Source organism: Colias eurytheme, chromosome 29 (assembly GCF_061535395.1).
Source record: "Colias eurytheme isolate Ceu_HAF_F1 chromosome 29, ilColEury1 Martin Lab GWU primary, whole genome shotgun sequence".
NCBI classification, from domain to species: Eukaryota; Metazoa; Arthropoda; class Insecta; order Lepidoptera; family Pieridae; genus Colias; species Colias eurytheme.
In genome coordinates, this window is record NC_143008.1 from 6,170,392 (window position 1) to 6,197,665 (window position 27,274).

General features: G+C 35.4%; 1 protein-coding gene across 1 annotated transcript in view; it reads right to left on the reverse strand.

Annotated features, from left to right (window-relative positions):
- Slik (Sterile20-like kinase) overlaps positions 1-27,274 on the reverse strand; it is a 50,669-nt gene that overhangs the window by 22,640 nt on the left and 755 nt on the right. Inside the window, exons 2-5 of the mRNA XM_090118259.1 lie at positions 7,811-7,916; positions 4,725-4,850; positions 3,051-3,224; positions 946-1,144 (exon numbers count right to left, since the gene is read on the reverse strand). Of these exons, the coding sequence (XP_089974385.1) occupies positions 946-1,144; positions 3,051-3,224; positions 4,725-4,850; positions 7,811-7,837 (526 nt within the window). The 5' untranslated portion in view covers positions 7,838-7,916. The remainder of the gene's footprint in view (positions 1-945; positions 1,145-3,050; positions 3,225-4,724; positions 4,851-7,810; positions 7,917-27,274) is intronic.

Genomic DNA, 27,274 nt, shown 5'->3' on the forward strand with positions numbered 1-27,274 from the left:
TTTGACTTTTGTGGAGCTTGACATAATATGATGTAAGACTTAATTGAAATGAAATGAAATGAAATAATTTATTTGCAGGAATTGTGGTTAATACAAGGTTTTACAATAATATTAATCGTCCTTTATCCTCCTTAATTATTAATCGTCCATTCGCATTTCGTAAGCTGTACTCGCTAGTCGCCGAATAAATCACCTTAATTCTCATGCATGTTTTATTTTTCGCCCTAAACCCATCAGGTTATGGGCCCAGCACGCTTTCACTGCGCTCTATCTATCGCTATGAGATACAATATATCATGCAGTTTGATGCACACAGTTAAACATGGTATGTTGCATGTAGTGTCACGCGGTATGTTGCATGTAGTGTCACGCGGTATGTTGCACGCGGTATGTTGCACGAAGTGTCACGCGGTATGTTGCACGAAGTGTCATGCGGTATGTTGCACGAAGTGTCACGCGGTATGTTGCACGAAGTGTCACGCGGCATGTTGCACGAAGTGTCACGCGGTATGTTGCATGTAGTGTCATGCGGTATGTTGCACGAAGTGTCACGCGGTATGTTGCACGAAGTGTCACGCGGTATGTTGCACGAAGTGTCACGCGGTATGTTGCACGAAGTGCCACGCGGTATGTTGCACGAAGTGTCACGCGGTATGTTGCACGAAGTGTCATGCGGCATGTTGCACGAAGTGTCACGCGGTATGTTGCATGTAGTGTCACGCGGTATGTTGCATGTAGTGTCACGCGGTATGTTGCATGTAGTGTCACGCGGTATGTTGCACGAAGTGTCACTCAGTATATTGCACGAAGTGTCACGCGGTATGTTAGCCAAGTGCGAGTCGGACTCGCGCACGAAGGGTACCGTTCTATGGGGACTCCCCTTAATATCTTTTTTTTGTTATTATACACGTTGGGGGCCTGCAGGTGGGAGGGGGGTCCACTCACCCAGCTTGACGCCGCCCGCCATGGTGGCGAGCACGTTGCCCGCCTTCAGGTCGCGGTGTATGACGCGGCGCGAGTGCAGGAACTCGAGGCCGGCGCACATCTCGCGGCACACGTACGCGATCTGCCGCTCGCTCAGCCCCTTCTCCAGCTCCGACATCACCGAGTCCAGCGCGCCGCCGTCGCAGTACTCGAGCAGCATCTGCAATGGCACATTGCTTATTAATAACTCAGGCCCCGGAACCATGTCTGAGGACGCGGTTCTACCGAATACCCGCGGCCCCGTCAATAAAGCGGCACGGCGGAACACAGTGGAGTTCAGTCGGTAGGACCCTGCACTCAGCAGGGTGAGTCCGACATAACCCAGGGCTCTTTGCCCGATTGCCCTGGGTATGCCTAAATGCATTCTCCACTATAAAAAAAAGGCCCCGGAACCACAGACACAATAGAAAATCTATTGTCTGGGACCGATCGGGCCGCTTGGGGCTCAATGGGTTAAAATAAAACCACGCATTCACATTGACGATTGGTATGAACGGTCATTTACGGTTATTTAACATTTTGTTAGTGTTAAGATATAGAGATTAACAATGTATGTGTTGATTGTTCATTTGTGATGAGAAAATAAATAAATTTAATTTAATTTATTTGTACAACACATAGTTTTAAATAAATAAATATAAAATAAACAAACGTCTGCCGACAATTTACGCCGGATGGCAGCACTCGTAACATATTGTATAGATATTAGACTTTTAACATTTATGTTAGATAATAAGGTAATTTCAATTGATAAATTTAGAAACGTTGATATTAAAAAAAATTTAAGTGAAATTTCTTAAGGCGCGTTGAGAGTCGCGTCATGGCAATACCGTCACGTCATGGAGTAAGGCGATGATTTTGGTATCTTTGAAAAAAGTTTCACTTCTGATACGTGTGCTCGGCACACACTATTTTTTTATAAAAATAAAAATTTGTCGCAAAATGTGTTTTTATATTGTTTTCACTTCACTAACACTCCCTTATACCTTGGAACCTATAACCCATATTATAAATAGTTCAATACAAAAGTCAACATTTCCTAGTTTATGGAAAATGGCATTAGTTCGACCATTACCTAAAACAAGTAGCCTAACTTCTTACAAAGACTTAAGGCCTATAAGTATTTTACCATGTATGTCTAAAATACTAGAAAGAGTTGTTTGTAGCCAACTCACAGATTTTATTGAAAAAAATGACTTGCTCCCCATGTTTCAGTCAGGGTTCAGAAAGTGCCATAGTACTACAACAACTTTGTTGGACGTCACTGACAATATATTGGCCGCTCAGGACAAGGGCATGTGCACTCTCCTTGTATTGCTTGATTTTTCCCGAGCTTTCGACTGTATTAATATTCCCCTGCTTTTGTCGAAACTACATTATTATGGTTTTAGCCAGTACAGAGTACAGTGCTCTGGTTTCATAGTTATCTATCTAATCGACAACAGAGGGTTGAAATTCGGTTGGATGATGGCAGTATCCAAGTGTCAAGTTTTAGCCTACTTGAAAGAGGTGTGCCCCAAGGCTGTATTTTGGGCCCTATTTTATTTATTCTTTACTCAGCTGATATAATAAATTCTATTAAAAATTGTAAGTTTCACATTTATGCCGATGACACTCAGGTATACATTTCATTCTTCCCCACTGATTTACACAATGCCGTTAAATACTTGAACGATGACCTCGCAAGTATTGCAGAATGGGCTGAGACCAATGCATTAGTGCTGAATCCTAACAAGACGAATGTTATAAAGTATATGTTATTCGGTTCAAAAAAGCATATTAAATCTCTACCATCTTTTGACGTCAAGCTCATGGGTAAGGCAATCCAAAAAGTTGACGAGGCACGAAATCTGGGCTTGTATGTCGATAGCTCATTAAGGTACGAAAAGCACATAACCGATGTGGTTCGTAATTCTTTCTTCTTTCATTATGTCCTTGTGAGGCTATGTGCCATTGAACAAACGTTTTCTTTCTTTCTTTCAAACATGTAAAACGGACGAAGCCGGGGCGACCGCTAGATTTTTTATAAAATATTACTACCAAGCCGCGCCGCACAGCACACTCACCCACAGCTTGTTGTCCACGAAGTACGCCTCGTGCAGCCCGACCACGTTCGGGTGTCGGCACTCCGAGAGTATGTCAATCTCGACCGTGAAATCGGCCAGATCGTCCTCGTTGTCGAGCACGCACATCTTCGCCGCGGCCAGCTGGCCGGTGGTCTTGTGTTGCGCTTTGTAGACCTGCCAACACAAATTATGGATTTATTTAATACTAGCTTTCCGCCCGCGGCTTCGCCCGCTTCGTCTAAAACCTAATAAATTATATACTAAAACCTTCCTCTTGAATCACTCTATCTATTACGAAAAACCGCATCAAAATCCGTTGCGTAGTTTTAAAGAAAAAGCGACTTTGTTTTATACTATGTAGTGATTTATTGCACCAAAGACGCCAACAAATATACAGTTAAAGCCTTACATTCATGGCAAACATCTTTTAAGTTTAAACAACAAAGACAAATCAACGTGTTGAGTTGCTGGTCATATGAAAAGTTCTTGCCGAAGAGCGACAATATTTATGCGAAATTAAAAGTAGCAATTAAAATTCGAAATAAACATTTTAAAATCTTTCCTTCAATCTAGCCTGACTAGGCTTCTGTAATAAATCCTGTTCAAATATATAATACAAATATTCAACTCCTGTTTTTGAGGATACACTTCATCAAAAAGTAACTTTCTTGCTCCCTAAATACCACTTCAATAATACCTAATTTATTTTTTTACTATATGAGGGTAGTTTACAAAGCCAATAACAATAACACAGGGTTTTAAACATTTTTAGTCGGTAAGAATCCGACATAACCCACGGCTCCTTCCCCGGGGGCCGTGGGTATCTTTGGAAGATTTCCCCACTATAAAAAAAAAAAAAAAAAAAAGGGTTTTAAACATTAAGAGGGTACTTTACAAAGCCAATTATAATCACACAAGGATTTTAATTTCAAGAGGCCAATCATAATCACGCAAGATGTTTTACTAAAAGAGGGTAGTTTACAATACAATACCACATGAGTAGAAAGACGGAACAGAGACTAAGCTTCTTAAGAACGTGCAAAATTGTTACCTATTTTGGTAGGGTTGTCACAATAGGTTAAGACAAATTAAACAAAACTACCTACTACAACCCAACCTGGGTGGGTTGGGTTGTAGTAGGTAGGTATGTACACACTTACAATACATACATACATACTTACAAATGCTAAACAGTAAACTTGTAATAATAATGAAAGGTAAAAACACACCGTGTACAATTCTCTTCTTATTAAAAAAGGACCTAATGAAATAAACGCAAGTAGGTACTTACTTGAAAAAGTAGTAATCAAAATATTTACTCACCTATTGTACTCCTTGGGATAAATGAAATATGATATATTTTTAGTTTTTCTAGTATTATTCATACACACAGTACAATAAACAACCATTTTTAACAATACAATATTACGTTTTATATTAAAATATTAAAACTTGCAAGTTGCAACTAATAAAACAAACAACGTGCGTCGTATCAACCCTGAGACTGTCCTCAGCCTGTGCAAGCGCAAACCGGTTTTTTCCAGAATCGCTGCGTACGTGACAAGCGGCCTGCGGTCACACACACATGCCCCGCGTACTTGTAGTAGTGCAATCGATTTGCGCGGTTGTTTGAAGCTTAGTCTCTGTTCCGTCTTTCTACTCATGTGACAATACCTTGCCGAACGCTCCATCGCCGAGCTCGCCGATCATGTCCCAATTGTCATTAGGGTCGCTGTTGTCGCGAATGTTGCTGAACACTTTTTTCTTTTTCGCATCGTTGCCGCTGCCGAGGTGCAGCACCTGTAATGTTATCATCACCATATTTATAATTTCCATCATCAGCCTATATAATCTACATTCTACTTAATTTGATCCCACTGTATTTTACACAACGTATTAAAGTGAAACTTTTATTACATCGTCTCAAACTTTTTGGTCTGTGTAGCGCATGTTGCGTGACGGTCGGCTGCCGAGTAGGTATAAAGCAGTGTTCGGAGTCATTATCGTACAAATACGATAATTTTGTGCCTAAGTTTCACTTTTACCGTGGTTTCATAAAACCACACAACATTTTTTTCTTTTATTCGTTTCATCACCTACGACTTCCTACGTCTTTATCATCATCTACGACATCATCATTATCATAAATGTCATCATCATCAGCAGCTCATATATTATGTTCCCACTGCAGGGACGGAATTAACTATGAATGAATTAGCTTAACTTATTTTTTAATTATAATAAATAACAACTATCTTTAATCATCATCATCTATCTGCCAACCATATACACTTTCTTCACACTACAGCATCACTATTGCAGATATATTGCTTAACTAAAGATTTAGACTAAATTTATTAAAGGCAATATTTTGAAGGAATCCTACGTTTGATAATTAATCTGCGACAAACCCAATGTTTAATGGTCTTCGAAGAATATCTATATTTTCTTAAAGATCTTTTTGTCGCAAAATTTATTTGAGCTTTTCTTGATACTAGTTTTACTTTATAGTAAACTAGATTTCCGCCCGCGGCTTCGCCCGCGTTTTCAAAGAAAAACTCGCATAGTTCCCGTTCGCGTGGAATTTCTGGGATAAAACCTATCCTATGTGTTAATCCAAGTTACCCTCTATATGTGTGCTAAATTTCATTGTAATCGGTTCAGTAGCATTTGCGTGCAAGAGTAACAAACACACACACACATACACATCCTCACAAACTTTTGCATTTATAATATTAGTAGGACTTCTTAGCTATTCGTGACAACATTTCTCAACTTTTACAGAAACGGCTCAATCGATATTGATTTCGTGTTTAAGAGATATAAAATTTAACGTCATGTGAAGTCAGTTCATACTTATGTAACTTTCATTACTTCAGCTTAACTTTTACTACATAATCTATAATAAAAAAATCTCGTGTCACTGTGTTAATTGTTATGCTCCTCGGAAACGGCTTGACCGATTTTTATGAAATTTTTAATGTTACATATTTGTTGGTACGTCTGTGAATACGTCGTAAGCTATTTTTTATACCCCTTAATGATTAATCTCTTGAAATAAGTGAAACTTCTGATTTTCTTAATCAGTTCCATATTAGTCCATAGGCCCACAGCAAAATGTTGGTATGTATAACATAATACAGTATGTAAATTTATAGTAAACACTTGTAGGTTAGGAAATTATATTTACACTAGCTTTCCGCCCGTGGCTTCGCCCGCGTTTTCAAAGAAAAACCCGTTCCCGTAGGATTTCCGGGATAAAACCTATCCTATGTCCTTTCTCGGGTATCAAAATATCTCTATACCAAATTTCATGCAAATTGGTTCAGTAGTTAAGGCGTGATTGAGTAACGGACAGACAGACAGAGTTACTTTCGCATTTATAATATTAGTATGGATAACCTTTGTACCATGGTCATAATATATTTTATGAACCTACTTATAAAGTATACTAGCGGTCCGCCCCGGCTTCGCCCGTGGTGCATATTTACGTTTTCTATAAAAACCATCCTCGTACTTCAAGGAATATAATAAAAAAAGAATTATCGAAATCGGTTCAGCCGTTCTCGAGTTATGCGCTTACCAACACATTTTGCGATTCATTTTTATATATAAGAAAGATATGTACTATGTAGTATATATTTGTACCATAAATCGATTTTTGAAATATCTTCTTACTAAATATTATAGGATATTTTTCTAAGAATGCGCAAAATTGCAAAGAATTTTTAGATGAAGATTTAATAAAAAATTGCCTGTCGTTATAAAAAAAAAAAATATCGCCTACATATCATCATACTTACAACAATTTTTAACATCGTTAAATTGGATAGCATACTATAATATTATAAATGCGAAAGTAACTCTGTCTGTCTGTCTGTTACTCAATCACGCCTAAACTACTGAACCAATTTGCATGAAATTTGGTATGGAGATATTTTGATACCCGAGAAAGGACATAGGCTACCTTTTTTTGCGAAATATGTACCACGAGCGAAGCCGGGGCGGACCACTAGTAGTATATAAACAGTAAAGCAAAATAAGAAGATTTAGAAAAGCATATTTTATACATTAATGTTATTCATTGTTTATCAAAATAATCTAAATAAAGTTATCTTAAGTACAAAGCGACAGAGTGAAAGTATTTCGAATCTTTATCACGCTACGTCCGACATGAGTGGAGCGTCAGTGAAAAATGTTGCAAAATTTGGTAAAAAATACTTTGGAGCAGACGATGTTTACAAATAAATAGAATTGGAGTGTCGGTTTGCAGTATTGAAAGAACTGCTTTTTATTAAATGCATATGGATTTATACACGGTACATATACAAAAAAGAACATTTTTTATAAATTTTGTCTGTCTGTTCGTTCCGGCCATTCTCTGGAACGGCTGGACCGATTTTGACTGGCAGATAGCTGATGTAATAAACGTTATTATCACAACTTTGGTTTAAATCAACATAAAGTGAAGTCCCATGTCCCCTAGTGGGGTAAGGGGCAGATGCATTGTACATCTGTTTCACTGATCGAATTTCTTTAGGAACGGGAGTAGGTGATCAGCCTTCTATGTCCTGCCAGACCGTGAATTTTTTTCTTCATCTCCACCGGGAATCGAACCCAGTACCCCTCGGTTCTACGCTCACGCGTCAACCACTGTACCAAGGAGGCGTCGACATACATGTATTTAAATATTATACTTGTGTATGCAATAAACATTATCATTGTTACATCTTTTTATCACAACACACATAAGATCATACCTTCTTGAGATTATTAAAAAAAGACATGTTGCTCGATGCGCGTCGTTGCGACGCGCGCGCACCTCACCCGTCCTTGCCCATCGTGGTACCGCGCCGCTGCATGAGTCTGAAAATAAGGAAAAATATATTATAAGTAAATAGTATAACAAAATTGAAAATATCATGTAGTTATTTCTTACTAGCAGTATTTTTTTTTTTGTTATAGGTAAGCTAAGTAGGGGGCATCCATTAATTACGTATTCTTATTTATAGTATTCTTGCTACATAATATACATAATATTTATTTTTAACTAGCTTTCCATCCGCAGCTTCGCCCGCGCAGTCAAAGAAAAACCCGCATAGTTCCCGCTCCCGTGGGATTTCCGGGATAAAACCTATCCTATTTCCCGGGGTAAAAAGTAGCCTATGTCTTTGCTCGGGTATCAAAATATCTCTATATCAAATTTAATGCAAATTGGTTCAGTAGTTAAGGCGTGATTGAGTAACAGACAGATAGACAGAGTTACTTTCGCATTTATAATATTAGTATGGATTAATAATACACATATATGTATACGTTACATCTTTTAAAAAACTACTATATGTAACAACCAGTCAAAATAAAGTTGTGTTAGTTACACCACTTATCATTCAAAAATGGTTGAACTAATTTTAATAATGATTAGTGTGTTGGATATAATATCTCAATTAGGATGAAGATAGTAACGGTTAAACAAATCTCAAACTTACAAAAAGAAAGCCCACCGGGTGGAACAGGGGCGAGCAGCTAGTTAACAATAGCAAACAAACGCAAAATTCATTTCCTGGCACCACACCCAAATTTATATTGCAATATCAATAGCTATTTCATGTATTCACATTTCACACACATTCCATAAACAGTTGTAATACATATTATAACAAACAAAATTCCTGTATAGCGCAATGAAGTGTTTTCGACACTTCTACAGACATACATAGATAAAAAAGTGAAGTCCCATGTCCCCTAGTGGGGTAAGGGGCAGATGCATTATACACCTGTTTCACTGATCGATTTTCTTTAGGGACAAGTAGGTGATCAGCCTTCTGTGTCCTACCAGACCGAGACATTATTTTTTTCTTCGTCTCCACCGGGAATCGAACCCAGGACCCCTTGGTGTTACGCTCACGCGTCAACCACTGTACCGAGAAGGCGGTCAGAGACATACATAGATACACAATTTTCAAATATTACCCATCTATCAAAGACTGTTTGCTACTCCAGCCAAAGATTGGTCAAGTTTAGCTCGAAACAACGTTGATCCTCGAATGTATATTTAAACCTATGGATTTGGAAGAATAAATTCTACATTTCAAACTACATTGAAACAGGATCCCTGCTTCATAAAGCTCAATCTACTTTCACCCTATCCCATCATATACATTTGGCATAAAATTTGAAAAATTGCCTATTTTCTTTAAGAAGACCACAAAAAACGTATACGCAAACGCAGCACCAGGGTCCTCTATGACCGACATTTAAGCCATAAAGAGCCCCCATTCATAACCCAACCTAACCCATACAGTCCTCCCATCCTAAACGCAACTTAACGTCTAACGTGCGCCTGCGCAGCACCAGCATACTATCGGCGATAGTGTTACATTTAAGCATCTAGATAACGGTCATAAAAACCATGCAAAAGCCCCTATTCACACCTTTACCTAACCCATACCTATCCTGCCATCCTAAACGCATCTCCAAAACGTCAAACGTGCGCCTACACAGAACCAGGGCACTATCGGCGATAGTGTCATACGTTGGAATCTAGATAGTCGATATACACACAATAAAAAGAACCCTATTCACAAACCACCCTTACCTATACCTATCCTACCAAAACGCATCTCCAAAACGTCAAACGTGCGCCTACACAGAACCAGGGCACTATCGGCGATAGTGTCATAAGTTAGAATCTAGATAGTCGATATACACACAATAAAAAGAACCCTATTCACAAACCACCCTTACCTATACCTATCCTACCAAAACGCATCTCCAAAACGTCAAACGTGCGCCTACACAGAACCAGGGCACTATCGGCGATAGTGTCATACCTTAGAATCTAGATAGTCGATATACACACAATAAAAAGAACTCCATTCACAAACCACCCTTACTTCTCTACCTATCCTACCAAAACGCATCTCCAAAACGTCAAACGTGCGCCTACCGAGAACCAGGCCACTATCGGCGATGTGAATCTAGATAAGTACAAATACATCACGTAGGTATGCGGTGATAGTGAGTGATATGATAGTCAAACTGATAGGCTGAGGAATAGTTTGTGTGAATTGAATTGTAATAAAAACAATCGTTTGTCCTACATTTCAGATAATAACAAAATACGCATATGAAAACTAAATTTTTGAACGTGGATTCCCCCGCGTATTTAAAAGTATGTGGTATGATCGCATTGAAAAGAAGCCTATATCACTGTCTACTTAACTATCTCCAGAAACAAAAAGTCATACTATAAAATCGCTCCGTTGCGACGTAAAAGATAGACGAACAAACAAACTTCCATATGAACAATATTTTATAGTAAGGTACTTACATTAGTATTCTTACCCTGATACTTTATTAAATTTACTCTATATACATATATCTAAATTTATTCTACTATTTATTCGTCGTCAAATCAGTACATATAATTTCAGAAGACTAAAAACATTAAAAATATTAATTATAATATAGATAAAATATAATATTCCACATTTTCCATACAGCACACCGGCAATGATTCACCCACATTCACCACTACGGTATCACTACCAAGTTTCCGCTGACAGTTGATAATTATTGTAAACCAAATGTTGCGATATGCGCCCGCGCACCACAGCTCACACTTTGATATTTCTTTGAAATAACAATAATAATAATTAGCAATCGATCAACTTAACTTCAACCTGAGACTAAAGGAGAGCTTGTGATACATATATAAATCTACAGATACAGATAAATAATAAATTGGGGAATACTTATTCATACGCACGGCTTCCGGCGAAAAGGCTGAAGAGCCAGGAGTCGTCGGACTCCACAGCCTAATACACATCAATAATATAAATAGAATAATACAAATGAAAAAGAGTGATGTAATAGGCTATCTTTTACCATTTCATCCCCATCCATTTACCATTATTCCATGGCATTACAATCAACTAGCTGCGCTCCGCGGTTTCACCCATGTGGCTCCGCTCCTGTTGGTCTTAGCGTGATGATATATAGACTATAGCCTTCCTCGATGAATAGGCTAACACCGAAAGAATTTTTCAAATCGGACCAGGAGTTCCTGAGATTAGCGCGTTCAAACAAACAAACTCTTCAGCTTTATAATATTACTAGCGGTCCGCCCCGGCTTCGCCCGTGGTACATATTTCGCAATAAAAGGTAGCCTATGTTCTTTCTCAGGGTCTAAAGATTATCTGTGCCAAATTTCATCAAAATCGGTCCAGTAGTTTATGCGTGAAAACCATACATACATACATACAAACCTTTCCTCTTTATAATATTAGTATAGATTAAGTATAGATTATAGTAACTAGGATATTCACCAATTATCCGACATAACCCAGCGCCCCTCCCCCGGAGGCCGTAGGTCTATGCAAGATTTCCCCACTTAAAAAAAAGGATATTCACCAATACAATACATGATAATCAAAACCCAACCACACACTTGCTATCTCGCAAAGTCAACATACGTGCCGTCAGAGGCAAGGACGCGACGGAACGGAGGTCGCCGTGCGGTTACGGATTGCGATATCGCGAATTTATAATTATTTAGCTATATTGATCGTATTAAATATTTGTTTTTGCAGTGAACTGTTTTTAATGTGCTTAGATCATGCTTTACAATTTACATTTACATAATAAATAATAATAGATGTTTTTGTTAATATTTAAGTTAAATATGGAAAAATATGGACATAGATTAGCTTTTGGCTAGAGGCATAAGAGAATAACCTACTAATGTCTTGTTTGTTGGCAATATCGTCTCTAAAGTCTAAGTGCAATATAAAATAAACTAATTTTTGGTTTTCTTAGTCCTGTAAAACCACTCAGCCTATTATAAAATACGGCTACTATTATCATAGTTCACATAAATCTCAAGAACACAAGCACAGTATATGAAATACATCCGCCCCGCACTTGTTCTTATAAATACTTACACAGAAAAAAACAAAACGCATAATGTATTATTATGTATTGACCAATTATATAACTGTTCATACGATTAGTCAGTCGACGGCAAAATATGAAAATCTAAATATACTCGTGACATCATCCTGTTGTTTAGATGATGTTTACGTTCATAAGCATAGCGGAGAGTGGATAAATCATTATATTTCCATAATCTATGGCGACTTTTATGAGGGAACGTAGCCTGTTTAAATTTAATAACAGCAATAAAACTAAAAATAAATACAAAATTTACTGGTACTACTAAACTAAGTAAATGTCGCTTTTTTCTTCTCTTCAGTTTTAACCTTCCAAATACTAAAATATTACAATAACGCAACACCAACCCGTATTTGGCCAGTGTGATTGGTGAATTATAATCATGTAAGAACATGCGGGTTTCGGCCTTAATTTATGCCTCACTGGCCCTGTATTAAAAAGATAACCTGACGGATTTATTTATTTGTTATACAACACAGGATACTTTGCGTATTGGAAGTAATAATTACATAGTATAAAAAAATGAAAACACGCTAAAACTCGTGAAATTATTGTATTTTCACCGATCTTTGATAAGTCTATAAAGTTTGAATTAAATCTGTCTGTTTAACTCAAAATAAGTCTAAAAGAACTTATTTACAAACATACAGGTGAAACTAATAAAAACGTGTCAAAAATAATTTTTAATCCTAAATCGCTCCGCCCATCACAGTGACCTACATAAGAAATGCAGCCTGAATGCTAAGCAGTGAGTGCCTACATGATATCCCCTCGTTAATTAACACGCTGCAGTCCCGGGAGAGCTCATCAAGATTGTCGAGTGTTCATCAATGTTAACTAAGCAGTAAGCTACAATTAGTAAAGAGATGGTAAGGAGTCAATTGTGACATTCATTTCATGAAAACGAAAGTTCTGTGTGTTTTTGCACTTTTGCGCATGTCTTTCAAGCCTACACTAAATTGTAAATGAACAATTTATAAGTTTTCAAAAATAAAACCCATGGACGCTTTGAAGACATATCTATTTATAATAAGACCAAAATAATTTGGAAAATCCAAAAGTGCACGCCTCATAATTTTTTTTAAATAAATATTTATTAATTATTATTTTTGTTTATTTAATAACAATTAAACCACATCGAATCAGACCCTGAAAAATGAAAGGGTTCTATTCCTGAGCATACTCAAGCGTAAGAGAAAAAAAAAGACTCGATTAGTAAAGTATTTCGGTCGCTATCGTGTTAACAAGAAAAAGGATCCGCACATACAGACACACGGACGTCCAAGACAGAACTTTTTTAAACTGTTTTTTAACTAGTTTAAATAACAAAAATGACATCAAATATATCATGAACGTTAAAAATAGTGTTTTTTCTTAATATGTGTGTGTATGTATTATCTTACAAGTGCAATGTATGATACATAAAGACATTTTAAGTTTGAAAAATCAGATGTTTTGCGCGAAGTGACAGTAGTACCCACCTCAACGCTTCGCTTATGAGGCGTGCAATAATGGGAGTGTTAGACCGGGAGATACTGACACAAAATTTCGAGTCATTTGTAACAGGATGGCGGTTCTACAGGGGTCTTAGTACGCAATGACAAAAAGAAAAATGATGGTTTGAACGCTGGTACCGGTGGGTTAGTCGCGTGGGCGTTAGTCGAACTCGTCGGAAAAATAGCGAAAGTCAAACGATTTGTAACACAAAAATTTTAGAATTTACCGATAGCCCATAAAAAAGAAGTAGGCGGTAGTGTCATGCCATACTTTTCCGGTATGACTTACAGCCCGCCATACCGACGCGAATGTGTTGATTTAAAAAAAACAATTATTCAACCATTTGTACCAAGCTAACTTTTGCACAGGTAACCATCGTCGTGCAGCCATTTACGAAAATCGCCATGCCATACTTTTCGGACGATTCCAAATGGTCGCCATACCGCCGAAAATCTGCAAATTTTTTTTATTTCGCCTATCTTTTTGTACCAGTATTGCATTTGGCTTTTTGGAGAGTATTTGATAAAATGTGGCCATTATTATATTTGCCATACTTCTAGTAGGGGGAAAAAGTGCTGTCATACTTGAAAAATAATTTTATTATTAATTTATATAAGTGAAGATTTGCAACACCTAGATCTTTGAAATTTTGTATTTATATTCGTTGATCCTCAAACTTACAGGAAAAATAAGTGCCATACTGTTACAAATCGTTTGACTTTCACTATTTTCCGACGAGTTCGACTAACGCCCACGCGACTAAGCCGCCGGTACCAGCGTTCACACCATCATTTTTCTTTTTGTCATTGCGTACTAAGAACCCTGTAGAACCGCCATCCTGTTACAAATGACTCGAAATTTTGTGTCAGTATCTCCCGGTCTATGTTATCTGCTTTTAATACGTGTTTTTTGTTTATTCTTTACAGACAAACTAATATTTTGCTGTATCTATTGTCATAACAAATTTTAAAACTTTAATATGGGGCAACATCATCTATTAAAATACACTGCCTCTTGAGATATTATAAGTTATAACATACGCAAAACTTCTACTATTTACAACTAGCGGTCCGCCCCGGCTTCGCCCGTGGTACATATTTACGTTTTCTCTACATAAAAACCATCCTCGTACATAACCATCCTCGTATTCAAGGAATATAATAAAAAAAGAATTATCGAAATCGGTTCAGCCGTTCTCGAGTTATGCGCTTACCAACACATTTTGCGATTCATTTTTATATATAAGAAGAAAGAAGATATAGATTACTAGTAAAAACAAATCATATTTGAAAGTGAAGACATCAATTTCATTCATTAAGATTTCAATCATTTTACGCTACAAATAGCGTAAGATCTAGTGTTTGTAAACAAGCATGAGTTAACAAAACATCGATGTTCGGTGATTGTTTACAATAATCAAAAAGAATATTAAATATTTAATTTACTAATTTACTAATAATCATTGTTTTGGGCTATACATACTGCATTAAAGACGCTTAATAAAGTTTCTTTTTCATATCTTCCATGTACCTTTTTTTTTTAAGTGGGGAAATCTTGCATAGATACCCACGGCTTCCGGGGAAAGGGCCGTGGGTTATGTCGGATTCCTACCGACCAAAACCCCACTGTATTCCGTCACTAAATATCTTCCATGTACCTACGGACGGATCGATTAAATTTTTATTATGAGACATAAAAATTTGAATTATGCGTAAGTTAATAAATCTTATATCTACTCTTATACTACTAAAAAGAATGATTTTATTCTGAACTAGCGGTCCGACCCGGCTTCGCCCGTGGTACATAATATTTACGTTTTCTCTACATAAGAACCATCCTCGTACTTCAAGGAATATAATAAAAAAAGAATTATCGAAATCGGTTCAGCCGTTCTCGAGTTATGCGCTTACCAACACATTTTGCGATTCATTTTTATATATAAGAAGATTTATTTTTAGCCTATAATATTAGTAAGAAAATTGTTTTCATACTACGTTAGAAATAATCTGAAAAACTAAACAATTTTTAAATTTCTTTGAACAGTCTCAACCACAATATTCCTAAATCCTACCTGACCGGCAACCTATTTATCCATTTACCCTATAGCCAACGCAAGCGACACCGCGGGCCAAAGCTAGCACATACAACAATAAACAGGTATGAATCACGGCTATATTATGTAAATGCAAATCCAAGAATGCCGTCAGAGCGACTTCATTTAAATTCAATATTTATTTCGGCGACGTCCCAAGATATTATAGTTTAAGACTAGTGCACCAGCTCATACATAATATAGTAAAAAAAAAAACAATATATTGAGAATTTTTTAAAGAATAAGCAGTTAAATTTCGATCACGAGGCGTGATTCGAACTCGCGTCTTTCGACTAATTTCAAAAATATAGTTTTAATTAAGAGCCGATTTTTCAATGCTTGGATAAAACTTATCCGTCCAATAAAGTATTACACGATAATATTAAAATGTCACGTAAACTGTCAAATACGGGCAATTAGAATACGTTTTAAAATGGTAGTTTTATACATTATTCGACGAATAAGTTTTAACCAACGATTGAAAAATCAGCCCTAAAACACAAAATACAAGATAAACTCAATTTTTTTTTTAATCTTGTCTTGATTCATCTAGCTTATAATTATACCAGAATAAAATGATCTCTAGTATTGCTATTCCCACTAATTCCCGCTGATGAAGCCGAGCGGCACAGCTAGTGCTACTAATATTATAAATGCGAAAGTGTGTGAGGAATGAGGATGGATGAATGTGTAAACATACATAGTTTGTTACTCTTTCACGCAAATGCTACTGAACCGATTACAATGAAATTCAGCACACATATAGAGGGTAACTTGGATTAACACATAGGATACGTTTTATCCCGGAAATCCCACGGGAACGGGAACTATGGGGGTTTTTCTTTGAAAACGCGGGCGAAGCTGAGCGTCACGCGTAGTATTGATATATAATCTAGATACTAGATTCAACAAGTACCGATAACTTTGAGGGGCTCACTCAAGTGTGGAGACTGAGTGTGAGTAACAAATAAATATGGAATCATTTCATGTATTCTTCCGCGATCGTATTTGATGTCGTGAAAAATCTATACAATATGATATGATAGCTTATCTGAATTTTGATAGATGTAATTTTTCGAATGTTTGTCCTGTGAGAGAGAGAGATTCCTTATAAAAATTTCACAACATTAAAACAATACGCATCCAAAAGGTTTCATATAATAGAACCAATTATGTACATCTAATGAAAAACTAACAGACGGACATGACGAAATTAAACAAACACGTAGGTAGTTCCTCAAAAAATACATTAATATTAAAACAGTATGTACTACTGTAAATGCATAATGACATTGTAATATCGATAATTACTGTGTAATGCACTGCAAGTATTCATACACACTTCCCTGTGTTTAGCACTAGTTGGATACTGCGGTTTTAACGCAAGTATTTTCAGGATAGGTAAGGCCTGTCGCGGAAGAATTCGACACAATACCCGCGGCCCCATCATTAATGCGGCTCGACGGAACACAGTGGGGTTTCAGTCGGTAAGAATTCGACATACCTAACCCACGGCTTCTTAGATCCAAGAAAAGGATAGGTCTAAAGGTCCGTTCACACATACCGGCTCGGAGAGGAAAGCAGATTCTTATCGCGTTGAAAACAGAGTTTTTAGTACCTATATGTAGTAAGGAATATTTTGCATGTTCACTGCTTTTTTCATTAACAATGTTTGAACGAGCTTGGCGTGAAATATTAAGAGGAGATAGATTAGTAAGAAAAGGTACTAATATTAATAAAATCTTAACCGACATCATTGATAAAATTGTATATCTGTATCTCAATCAATACCCGAAAACGGTATACTAATTAGAAACCAAACATTCTTCCACCAAGGTCGTCGACCCCCGTCGTGACCTTGAAAATTCGCATGCCGACACCCAACACCGGGTGACGCGGACGGAGGAAAGTGGTTGAGCCTGCATCGAGCGACCCGCCATGACTTCGCACGAGTATCACTTCGTTATTATAAGCTGATAATATAACTTCAAAATCTAGATATTAATACTCTGGAACTAGGTGTTGGATTTGAAAAATTATTTCGGTGACAGATAGTTAATTCAACAAGGAAGGCTATATTGTGTCAAATATCTTTATTTTGCTCATCTATGGTTAGTAAAGTGTCACAAATTACAATAATATGTTTATCACATATACTGCCATTGTATGTATAACAATTTAAACATGCATAACATAGGATAACGTTCGTGCAAAGCCAGGGCGGGTGGCTAGTATGTTATAAACATTTAATTATGTCGCGAACCTTTCCTGTAATCCCGGAATACCTATAACCACTGCAACCTATTCCAAGCAAACAACAAACACCACACACCTCGCATGTCTCGAATTCACGCTCTACACATCAATAAATGTCAATATTAACTACACAAACCACAGTGTAATTTATATACCCACAACAATCCTAATTGACTGCACGTGTTGATTTAATATATTATTGTTACATAAAACAACGTCACATTCCGGCGTCTGTGTGTATGCTTAGATCTTGAAAACTACTCAACAGATTTTGATGGGGCTTTTGTAATAATGATTCAAGAGGAAGGTTTTAGTATACTTAAAATTGCCGCGAAGCCGTGGCCTGGGCGGAAAGCTAGTAGGTATTATAATATAAAACTCAAATGTGTCTGTGATCTTTCGCCGCAGAGCTTAAGCAACAGCCTGATGTCGACACCCTAAGAAAGGTTTTTACAAATTCTTCCTCCATGAGGATAAAACGTAACAACTTATATCAAATATATTTATTTTGCAATATGTTTATCACATATATTGCCATTGTATGTACAATAATTTATACATAATACATGCATAACATTGGACAGCGTTCGTGCAAAGCCAAGGCGGGTGGCTAGTATGTTATAACCATTTAATTATGTCGCGAATGCCGATCGACATACCTCCGCAGTGTCCTTTACATAATCGCCTGAGAATGTGACATAGATATAAAAAATATCTCGGCCGTATTTAGACAGACTATGTGATATAGAAAAACCCTTTGAAGTGTAAACAAAGCAAATGCCTACATAGCTTTGAAAACAAAGCATTAACTCTTACATATTTTAACAGATTCATTGAACAGCAATGAATGAAACTCATATGAAAACAAAAAGGAAACATAACAAGAATTTATAGCTTTCAAAGAGTTTATTTTAGGTGAATGAGTATTAAAAATTCGGCTGAAGTTTCAGGATTAATTAAAAAGCTACTTCTTGTAAATATCTGAGTTTATTGCTGGTTCTTCTCCATAGAGACTGCTTTCCGAATCGGTGGTAAATGGTCATTCTATATCTGGATCATCTATATCTTAGATATCAAAAGTGCTTCTAGAAGAAGTATAATTGAATAAATAAATGTTTATCATTTATAAATTACTAGCTTTCCGCCAGCGGCTTCGCCCGCTTTGTCTAAAACATAATAAATTATATACTAAAACCTTCCTCTTGCATCACTATATCTATTAAAAAAAATCCGCATCAAAATCCGTGGCGTAGTTTTAAAGATTTAAGCATACATAGGGACAGAGAAAGCGACTTTGTTTTATACTATGTAGTGATGATACAGCTTATTAGTACCTATTGAAGGTTTAGATCTTTTTGACTTGGTTCTGATGACTGAGGGAAAAATGTAATAGGAAGTATCACACTGAAAAAAACCAAGTAAGCATTGAAAACTTATGAATGAAGTCAATATAAAAGATAAAGTAATTATAGGGAAAAATATAAACAAAATGCCTCTATACTTGATTCCAGTTAATAAGATTACCTACTAGTCTAGACTACAAGTACATACCTAAACTACGTACTTGTGCCTTAGTTTCACAAGTAATTGAAATCAAAAGAGATCTAATTGTGTTCTTAAACAGCTTGTAATAACCCTCATTAAGAATCCAATTATTGAATATGAAATTGATTCTTTCAAATCTCAATAGTTTTGCTCTAGTACATAATATGTCCTACTAATCCTACTAATCACTACATAGTATAAAACAAAGTCGCTTTCCCTGTCCCTATGTCCCTATGTCCCTTTGTACGCTTAAATCTTTGAAACTACGCAACGGATTTTGATGCGGTTTTTTTTAATAGATAGAGTGATTCAAGAGGAAGGTTTATATGTATAATAACATCCATTAACCTTTTGACCGCCAGAGCAAAAACGCATCGCCGTGCCCTCCACGCCAAGCCACAAATTCAATGAGATAACCTTGAAAATAGTAGGGAGTTCAAAATGTTATCGATAAACATAATAATTCACGTCTGAATATTTGAATAAACAGCTTATAACACAAAAATAATATTTATTTAACCTCATCTCCTACTGTAAAAACTTAAGACCACATTTATAGCAACTATCAACAAAAAAAATCAACCTTTTGAGATACAAAAATACATATAAAATTGCAGCAAGTTACAGCACTATTCTCTATCAGTTACGCCCCATTGGCATGTATACATGCCAATGGCGCGGGCAACCATCCTTTTTTTTATAATCTCTCGCTTCTGATTAGGGATGTGTAGCTGTATATTATTATAACTTATCGAGTTTATTTATTAAGTTTATATGAACTATAGGTATTATTGTGGAGTGTTTATTTGTAAATATCAAAACAACTATTACCTTTAAATAAAGGGAATTGCATTAAAACTACATATTTATTTTCCAATCATTTAGTTTAATACTTGAGTTATTACAAATACTAATTATATGTAGGTACATAATTAGGTCAATTACCATATTTTGATATGACATAGCGACAATTTGTATCATAAGAATATTCTAATAAAGGCACTGATTAGACTTATTAGGTAATAAATTTTGAAAACTTCTAAAATGCGCAATAGTTCTTCTGTACTATAAAACTCTTCACTTGCCATTTTTGCGATTATAATATTGGTAGATGCCTACTCGATAAAATATTTTTACAACTTTCCGCACTTAACAACACGGCACGCGCTTACGACGTCACCAGTCCGACATCTATTCATGTCAAAGGCGCAGAAGGGATTGCATATCGATACTGTGCTAGGGATGCGCATGATTGGCGAAAAGGAAAATATTCAAATCAACAATATCCACAATATAGACAATATGGTATTATACCAAAGAATGTAGTATTTACCTTTTTTCTCAGTGACTAAGCTTATATATTTTTTTTGTAGTTATTACAAAAATTAAGCGAATTAGAGTAATTTCGCTGAAATTTTAATGAAGTTACTTGAATATTACACTACATCACTAGTAGGCACGTATACATGTCATTGGCGCGAGAGAACATGCTTTTTTAGCCATTAATTAAGTTATTTTTTGTCATCAAATATTTGAATAACTACTTGGCAATTTTGTTTACTGTGTACAATTATGTAATAACTGGGGATTCAGTTCATAAACTGTATAAATAAAACACGTAAAAGTAAAGGTTTAATATGTTTATTTTGTATTTATCTATGATCTGTTTCTTGGCATGTATAGGTGTCGTTGGCGCACAGGGCACGATTGCGCATGACATCTATAGATGTCATTGGCGTTCAAAAGGTTAAATAGTGGAGAAGTACTGTTATTTTTGAGGTTTCTAATGTGATGTCGTAAATAATTACATTTTATCCGCTTACATTGCAAACGCAGGCTGAACCCTACGAGTTTTATCAAAATAATGTACTAAGTATTGTACACATTGAAAAGGTCTACAGAAAAGTCCGCGATGGCATATGTCTATCTCTTATGGATAACCCACAATAACTTTTTTTTGTCATTTACTTTTTACGACAAATAATGGCTAATTTTCGAAGCGATTTTAACCAATACAGCATTAATCCTTTACCAATTAAATACCTTGAATACATTGTTCATTTAATATAGATCTATATGGCCCTTTACACCGTATGATTTAAGTGAATATTTTCGAAGATATTACAGATTTAAAAATTGCGGGGCGTACCGTTTGCGGCGGTACCGGCCGGCCGGGCCGCTATGTTTTTATATACAACGTTCACAGTTTTTCTGTAGTGTATTTAGCGTATTTAGTATCAGCATTGCACCCGTGCGAAGCCGGGGCGGGTCGCTAGTATCCTACTAATCCTATCCTATCCTTGTAATATTATAAATGCGAAAGTTTGTGAGGATGGATGTGTATGTGTGTGTTTGTTACTCTTTCACGCAAATACTACTGAACAGATTACAGTGAAATTAAGCACACATATAGAGGGTAACTTGGATTAACACATAGGATAGGTTTTATCCAGGAACTATGCGGCTTTTCTTTGAAAACGCGGGCGAAGCCACGGGCGGAAAGATAGTATTACATTAATAAATTGTACAATCTTCTACTCGATTCTCAAAGTATTACCAGGTTACCAACACTAACTTGAGAATTTGTTTGTGTTTGAAATATGTTTATTTTGTCATAAGTAAACATTACTGTTATATTATTGCAATAATATAGAAGATAGATTCAACGCAATTCCTGATAGAATGCTATGAAAATATCTAAAACAGAGAAAAGATAAGCCACAATCTGTTATCTCAGGTCTTATCTTAAAATTATCTAAAGAGTATATTATGTAGTATGTTTCCTTAACTTCTTGTTACCAGTTTAAGGCATAGTTTTTGTTTAATATTTTTGCTATTTATATTAAACTAGAGGTTGGCCCTAGCTTTGCCTGTAGTACATATATATAAGCTATAAACACTCAAGAATTATGTTGATCTTTTTTAAATCAGACCTGTAGTAGCTGATTTTTAATGTCTGTTAAAAAGAAAAGGGTCATTTTTATAATATAGAAAATTAATGACTATCCAAAGATATTATCTTACTTTGTTTTTCCTTTCCTTGCATTATCATACTGCTGGGAATCGGTTTATATTTAAAAGATTAAAGACTTAACATTATAGTGTGATAGTTTGTAACAGATACTTAAAATATTGCAAATACATATTATGTGAAAATAATAACCTTACTTTAATTTCTTCAAAAATATTATTATTTCCTTATGGTCAACGCCTGTCGAATAATTATACTAGTAATGTATCATGTATATATATAACTATTATAGACTAGCTTCCGCCCGCGACTCCGTCCGCGCGGATGTCGGTCTTCGCGTGGATGGTTTATTTCTCTATTTTGAGTAACTCTGACAATAACATCTTATAAATATCTATTGGACTTATCGCGTGCAGTTGAGTTCTACAGTTCCTGATACTTTTTAGAAATAGTTCTGGCACTCAACTGCACGCGATAAGAACTCACATTTTTTTTTTGATCTGCTAAAAATGATCTGCTACGGGAAGTTGGCAGATCATTTTTTCAAATGTCCTTTTTTAAGGTAAAAACGCCAGAACTATTTCTAAAAAGTATCAGGAACTGTAGAACTCAACTGCATGCGATAAGAACTCACATTTTTTTTTTGATCTGCTAAAAATGATCTGCTAAGTTCACTAACATGGTATAGATCGTTTATCACTTGGTTCTGATGACATAATATTTTAGGGAGGAATACTTATACAGCGCCCTTAGATGCCGTAAAAAAACAAAGTAGGCATTGAAAACTTATGAATGAAGTCAATATAAAAGGTAAAGTAATTATAGGGAAAAATATAAACAAAATGCCTCTATACTTGATTCCAGTTAATAAGATTACCTACTAGTCTAGACTACAAGTACATACCTAAACTACGTACTTGTGCCTTAGTTTCACAAGTAATTAAAATCAAAACAGATCTAATTGTGTTCTTAAACAGCTTGTAATAACCCTAATTATTGAATATGAAATTGATTCTTGAAAATCTCAATAGTTTTGCTCTAGTACATAATATGTCCTACTAATCCTACTAATATCCTACTAATCTTATCCTATCCTACTAATATTATAAATGCGAAAGTTTGTGAGGATGGATGTGTATGTGTGTGTTTGTTACTCTTTCACGCAAATACTACTGAACCGATTACAGTGAAATTAAGCACACATATAGAGGGTAACTTGGATTAACACATAGGATAGGTTTTATCCAGGAACTATGCGGCTTTTCTTTGAAAACGCGGGCGAAGCCACGGGCGGAAAGATAGTATTACATTAATAAATTATACAATCTTCTACTCGATTCTCAAAGTATTACCAAATTACCAATACTAACTTGAGAATTTGTTTGTGTTTTAAATATGTTTATTTTGTCATAAGTAAACATTACTGTTATATTATTGCAATAATAAGGATAAAGATAGATTCAACGCAATTCCTGATAGAATGCTATGAAAATATCTAAAACAGAGAAAAGATAAGCCACAATCTGTTATCTCAGGTCTTATCTTAAAATTATCTAAAGAGTATATTATGTGGTATGTTTTCTTAACTTCTTGTTACCAGATTCAGTCATAGTTTTAGTTTAATAATTTAGCTCTTTACATAAAACAAGTAGTCTGCCCTGTCCCCGCCCATGGAATATGTTGTATAGGCACTCAACAATCATGTACATATTCAACTGCGTTTTTTTAAATAGAATGAATAGTTCCTGAGCTTAACACTTACAATGAAACAAACAAACTCTTCAATTTAATTAGTATAGATTATAGGGTCAGGTAAATTTTTTTAAGTGTAGAAATTTAATGATTATCCTAGATATTTCACAATTAAGCCCTGGCATAATTAATCCAAAAAAAGACCTTCTCGTGTGTAAGAACTTATAGATAAAATATTGCAAGCACATATTATATACATATAGATATTATGTAAAACTAACCTTAACTTTAATTACTTTAAAAATATTACTATTTCCTTATAGTCTACGCCTGTTGAATAATTATACTAGTAATGTATATGTATATATATAATTATTATAGATTATATTAGCCGTACATACTTGCTTCTCAAACTCAAACATTTATAAAGTCCAGAAGACTTCATGTAGCACTTTTGGAACCTTATATTTTGTAAGTGAAACATTGAAATAATTGTCGTCTTTGTTACTTGTTTGTATATTTTATAATTTATACTGTAAGTCAAAGATGTATGAAACTAAATAAATCTATACTAACATTATAAAGCTGAAGAGTTTGTTTGTTTGAACGCGCTAATCTCGGGAACTACTGGTCTGATTTGAAAAATTGTTTCGTTGTTAGATGGCCCGTTTATCGAGGAAGGTTATAGGCTATATTTTATCACACTACGGCCAACAGGAGATGTAGTCACGGGGGTGAAACCGCGCGGAGCAGCTAGTAAATAATATAGATTTAGCATTTAACATCAGTTCAGAAAGCAGTACTTAACATTTTATATGCTTCTCAAGCCTAAATAATAAGAGAGACAGTACATTATTTGCAGGGTCAGCTTGACAATGAATGAATCTCATTGAAACTACTTAAAGCCTGTGGTTATTACATAAATAACTACTATAAATTTTGGCATAGTAACAACCTTGATTGAAACATCAAATTTCAAACATTTATTTATTCAATTAGTCTTCATGTATAACCTGTTATGACTGCTCATGTTATTTGGCAAATATCTTACTAATATTATAAATGCGAAAGTTTGTGAGGATGTGTGTGTGTTTCTTACTCTTTCACGCAAATACTACTGAACCAATTACAATGAAATTTAGCATACACATAGAGGGTAACTTGGATTAACACATAGGATAGGTTTTATCCCGGAAATCCCACGGGACCGGGAATTATGCGGGTTTTTCTTTGAGAAGCCGCAGGCGGATAGCTAGTATTAATATAAATAGATGTTCCCTTTACTTCAAAATAAGTAAATGTATGCTAATATTATAAAGCTGAGAGTTTGTTTGTTTGAATGCTTGAATGTGCCAATTCTGGGAACCACAGGCCCGATTTGAACAAAATATGCACTATTAGATTGTCCATTTATCAAGTTATATATCATCATGTTAAGCAGAGCAATGCAGGTAAAACTAAATGGTAAAACTAGTATAGATTGTTAAATGCGAAACTGACTCTGTCTGTCTGTCTGTTTCTTATTCATTCTTCATCCACTGAACCAATTAGGGTAAAATTTTTACATAGATACCTTGAGACCTGAAAGTGGACATAGAATAGGTTCAATCGCCAAAATCACACAAGACCTATGCAAATTTCTCTTGACCATGCCGTTGGCGGAAAGCTTAAAGTGAATAATAGAAAAATAAACTATAACAGTTTGTATATAACAGAAGTTTTTCATAATAACATGCATTGTAAGCAACGGAAGCTAACAATGATATATGTAAACAATGCTACCACAAAACATAATCAATTTTCCTTGAAAGGACATGAGTATATGTTTAAAATAATTTGGAAAATCCAAAAGTGCACGCCTCATAATTTTTTTTTTAATAAATATTTATTAATTATTATTTTTGTTTATTTAATAACAATTAAACCACATCGAATCAGACCCTGAAAAATGAAAGGGTTCTATTCCTGAGCATACTCAAGCGTAAGAGAAAAAAAAAGACTCGATTAGTAAAGTATTTCGGTCGCTATCGTGTTAACAAGAAAAAGGATCCGCACATACAGACACACGGACGTCCAAGACAGAACTTTTTTAAACTGCTTTTTAACTAGTTTAAATAACAAAAATGACATCAAAAATATCATGAACGTTAAAAATAGTGTTTTTTCTTAATATGTGTGTGTATGTATTATCTTACAAGTGCAATGTATGATACATAAAGACATTTTAAGTTTGAAAAATCAGATGTTTTGCGCGAAGTGACAGTAGTACCCACCTCAACGCTTCGCTTATGAGGCGTGCAATTAAATTATGACATAATTTGGCACCAAATCATTGAAATGTGTTAATCTGGGACATTATACAATCCTACTAATATTATAAATGGGAAAGTTTGTGAGGATGTGTATGTGTGTGTTTGTTACTCTTTCACACAAATACTACTGAACCGATTACAATGAAATTAAGCACACCTATAGAGGGTAGCTTGGATTAACACATAGGATAGGTTTTATCCTGGAATCCCACAGGATTGAGAATTATGCAGGTTTTCTTTGAAAATGCAGGCAAAGCCGTGGGCGGAAAGCTAGTACAATATGTTTGTAACATTTTTCATGGTGCTTTGGTTAAGTAATACCTATAGCCTACACCCTTCTATAATAAATAAGCTATGTAACACCTTTAATTCAGTAATTCCTGACCATAAGACATTTATTGTGACAAACTGTATTTTTTGGATTTTTTTTGTCATTATCAGATGTTTTATCTACTAATATATAGTAAATTCGCTGTTTTATTTATTAAGCACTGAAAATATCTATGTAAAATACTGTTTGGAATTTTAAATTTGTTTTATGTTTGGAATGATTATAGAGAGTTGACCATGAAAATAATAATAGTATTTTATAGGTTGTCTCCATGGAACAGTGCTTAGCATAACAACTACCTATGAGCCTTTAGATTCAATACATAGATTCGAAAAAGAAAACCAGTCTGCTAGTTAGCAAGATTATATACTAATCAATTAACCAGTGTAAGAAATGTAAATATATCTAGCCTATATCCTACAAGGAGAGCTGCCTATCTTTCTTATTATACTAGAATTCATATCGTAAACACTCGAAATTCGTCAAGAGACATGAAAAATATTAATAAATTGATGACACATAAAATATATCTTGTTCACACTGCCATTTCGTTAATTAGCACATAAACGAGGA